The following is an 8,877-nucleotide window of genomic DNA, read 5'->3' on the forward strand; positions in this document are numbered from 1 at the left end:
GTGTCAGCGGTCCAGGGGCTTTCCTGCTCCGAGCGGGGCCTCGGACCCCCCTCCCCACACCCTCTCCCCTTCCCTCAGCTCGCAGGGCTTAGCCCGGGTAACGTGCCGATCCTGGCACCGTTCCCACCACCTTAGGGGCGGGAGGAGCAAGGCACCCGAGGGGTTCTCATCCTGGCTCCCTGCATCCCGCTCTGCCCCGAGGGAAGGTTCGTGGCATGTGCCACCTTGATGGTGTCCCACGGGGAGACCCCAGTGACCCCCCTCGGCCCCTGCAGCGTGGGTGGCTCTGCCTTCCCCTGCTCTGTCCTCTTCCATCTTCGCATACCGTAGACTCACAAAGGAGGAGGTTTCCATCCACCACAGACTCATGAAAGAGGAAGTTTCCATCCCAATAGAGTTGTGTCACGTCATTGTGGGTTAAAAAACGGTATAGAAGCTTTAAACACCTTGAAATAATTACATTGCTCTGTTTTCCCCAGATACCTTTTGTATGATGTAAACCCTCCTGAAGGGTTCAACCTTCGCAGGGACGTCTACATTCGCATTGCTTCACTTCTAAAGACCTTGCTGAAAAGTGAAAACTGGGTGTTAGTTCTACCCCCTTGGGGACGTCTTTATCACTGGCAGAGCCCCGACATCCTTCAGGTCCGGATCCCTTGGTCCGAGTTCTTCGACATCCCAAGCCTCAACAAGAACATCCCTGTCATTGAATATGAGCAGTTCCTTGCAGGTAGAGAACAGAATCGTGCAATCTACAATTGACTAAATATATTAGTGGGTTTCTCCACAGGTTTATCCTTATATGCGAAATAAAAAAATGTTCAAAGTGGTGAGAGGAGGGATGGGAAGGATGGGTAACAAACCACTAGGATGAAATAACCCAATTACTTGGCAGCTTGTTTGATGTAGCCCTGTCATCGCCTTGACTTCGTAGTGACACCGGAGAACAACAGCTAATGCCTCTGGTTAAAGTCAGGTACTTCTGCCTAATTTTGGCCATGGTGGCAATCCTGTAAAGAGGGAGAGCAGCCTATTGAAGTACTGACAGGCCGTCTTTTTTCTGGAGTAGAAGCTGTACGGCGGGTTCTTCAGTGAGCTTACTTTTTCATTGCTGATGCTGCACGTACTCAAAATAATTGTCCCTGATTTTTGTGTACAAAATAGTATATAGGAGAAAGGCTTTCCCTAGGAATGTGAAAACTATGAAGTCCTTTAGGATTTAATGCCACGTTGAGCTAATCAGCAAATACTAAAATGCAGCAGTGTCACTGACTTTTTCAGCAAAGGAAATAAAGGCCACCAGATGTCACACCTCTGCAAAGAGCTTTGAAGGGATAGTGGTCCACTACCTTTCAGGAAAAAGCATTTAGAAACTCTGAAATTTAGGGGAAGAAGGGCTTGTATTTGTCACTTTCATGGAGGCGCTCTTCCTGTAGCAGCTACCTACAGTATTGCAAACCTCTGTGCTTCGTGATGTGTTTTATCCAACTTTTATGTTGCCATGGTGATTCAGTTCTATTTGGCACTTTTAATCATCACTTAATCCCCTGACCCATTAAGCTCTTCTGGCTCACACAGAATTGCTTTTCCTTTTTATGGGGAAGATGGGGAAGAGATAAAGTAGTGTAATACCAGTATTTCTAGATTTTTAACTGCAAGTAATGCTAGCTCATACCTTTAACAAATGCTTTTCCTTGCTTTCTGCTCAGAGTCAGGTGGGCCCTTTATTGAACAGATTTATGTCCTACAAGGCTACGCAGAAGGATGGAAAGAAGGAGCATGGGAAGAAAAAATAGATGAAAGACCATGCATTGATCAGCTTATGTACTCCAGAGACAAACATGCCTACTACAGGTAACATCTAGTCTTCCTTTCAGTCTTCTTTTTACTTGTATTCAATGAAATTTTTGCCTACCCTAATGGAGCAGACTTGTGCGGTTCCTGTAGTGTTGTCTGTGAATCTCTGGATGCTTGGGGTTCCCTTTTTGTTTTTTTAAACCCCATCAGTAATAAAATGTTATGTTGGTGCTAGAAGATCTAATTCTAAGAAGGTGCTGTTTCACACAGAAACAATATAAAGGAGTTGGCTGATTTATGTACGTTATGTATCATCTTTCTAGGGTGTACCAGTTACTTGTTTCCTTATATATAACATTATTTTGAAATAGAAGCCTGTGAACCAATACTTTGTGTTCCCTTTCAGGGGATGGTTCTGGGGTTATGAGGAAACGCGCGGCCTAAACGTCTCCTGTTTGTCTGTCCAAGGATCTGCTTCTATTGTGGCTCCCATCCTTTTGAAAAACACTTCAGCACAGTGAGTTCCTTGTGTTACTATTTATTGTTGTACTGCCTGCTCCCAAACCCATTGCCAGGTGGGAAGAGCTGGGGGAGCTTACGGGCTGTGTCCCCCGATGGTGTGCTACTTCATCACTGAGGTACTGCAATCCATGAAAAGTATTACAAAAGGAATTTGTACTGTAAGAAACATCTAACTGTAAGTTAGATTAAATGCTGCAGTGCTAAAACCTAAGAAGGAAATAGCCTTCAGCTCCTTCATATTCTGTCTCAGGTAGCTAAATGTCCTTGCCACCGTGTGCTTACCTTTATTTCCTTTACCCTTCTGATGCTGGGCCACGAGGGAATGAACAGAGCAGAATCAGCGTGTCCCAAGCCCATGTCTGGGATCAGGGGGTGCAGCATCTGGTCTCCTGTGATGTCCATCCTCGTTTAAAGAAAGCAAGCAGCATGTTTTGTCTTTTTGCTCCGAGATGGCACTGGCACGACCAGAGGAAAGGATAGCTCTTACGTGAGAGACGGAGCACACCTATGTTATCCCAGTAGCAAAGTACTTGCAGTCAGCTCTGATCTGGTAACAAACACATCATAGCAAAGCAGAAGCTACTGAGCTACAGGGGAGAACAGGAAGAGGAGATAATTGCTGTCTGTAATCCATCAGGGGAGTAAATCCACAGGAGGAACAAACTGTGTGAACTGACGTGCAGTTTTGCCACGAGAGCAAATATCCGAAAGTTTTGCATCGATACAATTTAATCGGAAATGAGATGAACGTTCCCATGAGCAGGGCTGTAGGGATCTGTAGTAACTCCTGCTGGGAGCAGAGGAAGTAAAGTCCTGGTTTTTAAAAGGGTTATTGTTCTGTTTGTAGGAGCTATACCATAATCTTTGCCAGTGATGGCAAAAAGCTGCATTAAATAAGCCACAGAAGTCTCCATGTTTAGATCTATGGTTAACTCTTCCATGGCAATCGTCAAAGGTTTGGCGGTGATGAATACCAGTTAGGAGTGGTGCCTGGGTATTCCTAACTCACAGACAAGATACCTTATCCACAAGATCACATTTCTCAGTCAGACATGAGTAGGAAGAAGTACCAGCTTAACAGATGTAAGAACAGTTAGAGTGGTTCATTTTAAAATTAGTGGTTCATGTTAGAGTTGATCTGGTTTTAGTGTGTGAAATCCAAGAGTGGCTAAAATCAAATGTCTGGGAAAAAGTGGAAGAACGGGGCAGATGTGCGCAATGCCTTTCCTGGGTCCTGTCACGCCCGACAGATTTGTGTTGTAGGGACTCTGAGCCAAAAGTGGTTTTCCTGTCTTTTATATCTTCCAGTGAGTCCATGGATCTGTGCAGGCTTCCCTTTGAACTCCCATGTTAGCATCTGCAAAATCTTGAAATACGACCTATAGTTTTTGCACCTTAATCGTGCCTCCTCTGAAAATACACCTCCTTTTGTAACCACTCCCTGCCAGTTTCATCTAATGTCCCCTAGTTCATGTGGTGGAAGAAACAGTGAACTAACAGTCCTCCATATTCACCCTCATGCAATGCGTGATTTTAAATCTCTGTATCATGTTCTTCCTCAGTTGTCTTCTGCAGTGTGAAGAGTCCTGGCTTCACCAGTTGTTCTTCGTTTGAAAGCTTTTCTATTGCCTTTGGTCATTCTCGCTGCCATTCTCTGAACCTTTACCGTTCAGTCAGGTCCTGCACACCGTGGGCAAGCCCATTACCTAGTGGTGTAACGACATGTTCAGTTTAGTGCTCTCTTCTTTTCCTGGTAATTCCTAATACACAGGCTCATATTTTGACCACTGGTGAGTGTTGCCTTGACATTTTCGTCCAAGTGTCCTCATTCCTGAGCACCGATGGTTAGCATAGAGCCTTTATCAGATGAAGCCAGTGTTTTATTTTTCTCCTACATGCACTCCTATGTTGGATTTCATCTGCCAGTTTATTGGCCAGTCTTCAAACTCACAGAGAGGTTTGGCTTGGAGAGGACCTTAAAGATCATCTGGTTCCAGCCCCTCTGCCATGGGCAGGGACACCTCCCACCAGACCAGGTTTCTCAAAGCCCCATCCAACCTGGCCTTGAACACTTCCAGAGAGGGGGCTGTCACAACTACCCTCTTTCAGTTTGAAACCATTACCCCTTGTCCTGTCGCCACACTCCCTGATCAAGAGTCCCTCTCCAGCTTTCCTGTAGCTCCCTCTAACCACTGCAAAGCCATGATAAGGTCTTCCCAGAGCCGTCTCTTCTCCAGGCTGAACAAGCCCAACTCTCTCAGTCTGTCCTCACAGACGAGGTGCTCCAGCCCCGGTTTGAGCAGGTCCACAGTCCTGTAGGTCCAGTAATAATATATTTAGATTATTAATCTGATTCACCTCCAAATGCCTATTAAATGTAGTGCTGCTTCTCCACCAGCACAGCCTAGTCTATTTTCTAGATTACTTGTAGCCTTTATGTGCAAGTGTCATGCTGATTATGAGCAGTGATTGGTTATTTGCTTCCTCTCATTTTAGTCGAAGGTCTGGGTATAATGACTTTGACCCCCTTTAGCAGAAGCGCTTCTCAGTGTGTTCAATCCTATTCAGTGTGCTCAGAGCACAAACTAAATCCCCTGTGCTAATGGATACTCACAACTCTCAGGATCTCTTCTGTTTCTGGCAGTCTATCCCTCGTTCCCCTCGCTCCCTTTGCAGATTGTAGTCTGTGCTTTAGCCTGGTAACTGTATAAAGAAACACTGTAATGTAAATTCTATTCCTAAGGGAACTGCACTCAGTTTTACAATTTTTAATAGGTCAGTGATGTTAGACAGAGCTGAAAACCTTCTTCATGACCACTACGGAGGGAAAGATTATTGGAATGTGAGTATTTTCCAGTTAGCTTCTCTAGACTTTCCACTTGGTTCTGATAAAAATAACCAGTATGTACTTCAGCCAGCATACATCTTCCCTTGATATAAACATTTTGCTGGAGCATTTCGGATGGGATTAGAAAGCCAATGCTAATCTCTTTAAAGATGCTAGAAGAGCAGGCTTTGTACTTACATTAAATATTTAGAGGGGCGTGGATCTCCGGGTACCAGTGTGGTGGATCTTACGGAAGAATAAATTGTTCTGGGTCTTGCTGAATGATATGAAGGAGTCAGTTCAACCACAGGGAGTTTCGCATATGGAGAACGAGCTGCTCTGGGGAAAGGTGAGAGATTCTAGTTCCTGCCTCTTGGGTAGAGCAAGACACGATTGATGTGACCGTGTGTTGGGGTACCAGTAATGCTCTGCCCAGCTTCTCCACTGTGGGCTTCACCGTGCTGAGAAAAGAGAGGCTGTTATAAATTGAAGTTGCACCTTCTTTGGTGCCCATCGCACAGCAGACTACAAATGCAGATAAAATTAAGATTTAGACCAAATTTCCAAGTGTCCTTTTTAAGTGACATGGGATTTCCTTAGCTCTGTTATGTGTACCTGTTAATAAGAAGGCCGCATATGACTGCATGCAGTGGTAACTGCATCACGTAATCTTTGAAAGAGGTGAAGGGAGTAATTCGCTTTTCACCACTTTTCCACTGAATTTCTTAGAAGTGTCTGGCTAAATGCATGATTTTTTAAAGCAGATTTTATTCTTAGAGGTGTTTTGCAGGCTAAAATCTTTGCCCAGCCTTTGTTTCCAAAGATGAGATATATTGCTACAGTGTTTAATTTGGCATATTATGTATTTTGTTGTGTAAATAACTACATTCTACTCTGTACACCTATGTATTGCAGGGTCAGATTACTGTGCTGGTTATGATTAGGATTAATCAGTTAAAGCTCAGATGAAAGTTTAGAAATTGTTACTTTAAGTGCTGCTGCATGATTTGTCAGAAGTAACTGCATCCTGGAAGCTCTGTGTGGGTGAAACTATCTCAAATTAGTCATTTTTAGCTCTCCCTTTTTCTGACTCGGCATCTGCTCTTACTCCAACAGACCCGTCGGAGCATGGTGTTTGCTAAACACCTCCGTGTGGTAGGAGACGAGTTTAGAAACAAGTATCTTCAATCCACAGATGAGGCAGACAAGACTCACTACAAGGAGGACTGGACACAGATGAAGGTAAAATCCCAACAGTCTATTTCCCAGAACAAATGCAAAATAATTTTTTTTGGGGGTGTGTGTTCCTGGGTGTACACCGCAGGGAATATTGGAAGATACATGTGAATCTAGCTTTGCTTGCTCAGATCGAGGTGGATGTGCATGTTCCTACTGTACCTTCTTCTCCCATGTGATGTGAGTTAATGGAGTTGAGATGTGGCTGGCTGGTTCTGGGTGCCGGGTTTCTGTTACCCTCACGTCGCTAAAGGAAGTATTCAGCATTGTCTGTGGCTGTAAAGCTCAGCTGCAAATTGCCAGTTGAGGATTTGATCCAAGAGAGCAATTTTTGCTTACAAAGATTTCGCACTCTAGTTTCTCTTGTATGATGCAGGCCACCCAAGATTAAAATACTGCAATGAATGTCCCAAAATATTGCTAATCCGTACCTTAACAGTACCTTCTGCAGCTAGTGTGCTTTGTTGCCTCAGCCAGAGGTTATGCATCCAGGCCTTTTCAGTGGGAATGAGTAGTGGTGCTTTCCAGTTTTAAAATTTATTCATCTTTCTCTCTTAGGTTAAGATGGGCACAGCTCTAGGTGGTCCATACCTTGGGGTTCACCTCAGAAGGAAAGACTTCATTTGGGGTCACAGAGAAGACGTGCCTTCCCTGCAAGGAGCAGTAAAGAAAATCCGCAGCCTCTTGGAGACGCATCAGCTTGAAAAAGTTTTCGTAGCCACTGATGCTGTTGAGGAGGGTAGGCAGATTATAGTCAGTTGAGGATTGGTAACTTCTGACAACGAGTGCACAGCAGTTACCACTTTGTTTTTATAAATGACTTGAGAGATCACCTGCCTCCATCATTGAACAGGGAATTGGAACAGGATTGGGCAGCTATTTCCTTCCAGCTTGAATAGTTGGTATCAAATAAGTCATGTGGTATTTCCTGTAGGAGAGTTGACAGCCTCTACAATGGGAAATGGTGAATTTAATTTGACTGTTCCTCCTCCTCTTTCTTCCATCCCACCTCTTTTTCTTAGCATTTCTGACTCCTTACCTTGGCTGCCCCCAGCACCAGACAGGCTGGGCATGACTGTGTGTGGCCAAGACTTAGAAGCCCCCAAAGGTGGGGGTTCCCCCTCCCAGGCCTTATCACAGGGTTGGGATATTTGTTCCAGTGTGTGATGTTAGAATAACCCTGCAGGGCTTGGCAGCTGTGATATCTAATCTAAGTCTGCTGCCAGGAAGGGACTCTTGGTACGCCTGCCCTGTAGGATTAGGCAGCAAGGCTAGTGGTAGCATCCCTTCTACCCCTTGCAGCCTTCCCCACCCCCTGAGAATTGTCCCCCCCAGCACCACATCTCTGCCCCACTGGCTCCCCCGCTGCCTACAATGCCTGTGGCAAACACGTTTTAAAATTTGTTGGTAGATTTTGGTTTCACTTGCTTCCTAACTGTTCACCCAGGGCTTCCTTACACATTTTATGACAGCAGCGAGTTGGCCTTTATAACGTAAAAATAAATTTGCATCTTTTCAGAGATTGATTTGCTCAAGAAACTGCTGCCTGAGATGGTGAGGTTTGAACCCTCTTGGGAGGAGCTGGAACTCTACAAAGACGGGGGATTGGCCGTGATTGACCAGTGGATCTGTGCACATGCAAGGTAGTGAATTTTGACTTTTCTTTCAGGAGTCAGAATATTGTTTTTGACACAGATTTAGTTGTTTACAAATCATAACAACATTATATTATGAAATTAATACGTACAGTCACATTCTATATATTATATCTGATAATTTTATCATCATATAATTTCAATGAACATTGAAGTTCATTGGACTGAAATCAATTACCTGCATTTTTAAAACTGGCCCCCTTCACAAACCAATTCTGATTTTTTTTTTTTCCACAGGTATTTTATAGGCACCTCAGTTTCGACATTTTCCTTCCGGATCCATGAGGAAAGAGAGATCTTGGGATTTGATCCAAAAACAACCTACAACCGATTTTGTGGTGAAAAAGAGAAAAACTGTGAGCAGCCAACCCACTGGAAAATTGTATACTAAAATCCAGAGAAATTCCAAGGACTTCAGTATTGGTGAGCTCAAAAGATAAGGAAGAACTATGGGGAAATACCTCCCTTTGACCAAAGTACAATTCAGTCCTCTATCCTCTTCTAGGCGTTTACCTGACACTTGGGGTTTTGAAGTACAAGCAATATTCTTCGTTGGGCATTGATGGGAGTGAGAAAAAAGAAGTCATCCTGGGATCCAGTTCTCAGCATAGCTAGGATTAGGGGACAGTACCAGACACTGCGATTGAGACTTGAAAGGGGAAACTTTCTCTTGAAACTGAGTAACAAACTCAGTCACGGCTTTTTTTGGAGTTCTGTGGGAGAAGAACAGTATTAACGTTTATAAATGTAACACAGCTGTGGTCTGTCTTTATTTTTTGTTCTGTTCAATGTTTGCCTCTCTGATCACAAAAAATACTTCTTGGTTTTGTAACCCATGTG

The 8,877-nt window shown here is 44.1% G+C and overlaps 1 protein-coding gene across 1 annotated transcript; it reads left to right on the forward strand.

Moving 5' to 3' along the window:
• Positions 1 to 479: 479 nt before the first annotated feature.
• Positions 480 to 8,632, forward strand: POFUT2 (protein O-fucosyltransferase 2; the record flags this gene model as incomplete). The annotated part of the gene is made up of 8 exons (XM_009869305.1): positions 480 to 730; positions 1,710 to 1,854; positions 2,204 to 2,314; positions 5,095 to 5,161; positions 6,263 to 6,388; positions 6,941 to 7,121; positions 7,902 to 8,025; positions 8,275 to 8,632. Coding segments are annotated over 8 exons (1,159 nt in total), but the record flags the coding sequence as incomplete, so codon positions are not given.
• Between the last annotated feature and the right edge of the window lie 245 nt (positions 8,633 to 8,877).

Source organism: Apaloderma vittatum, unplaced genomic scaffold, assembly GCF_000703405.1.
Source record: "Apaloderma vittatum isolate BGI_N311 unplaced genomic scaffold, ASM70340v1 scaffold6790, whole genome shotgun sequence".
Lineage (NCBI taxonomy): Eukaryota > Metazoa > Chordata > Aves > Trogoniformes > Trogonidae > Apaloderma > Apaloderma vittatum.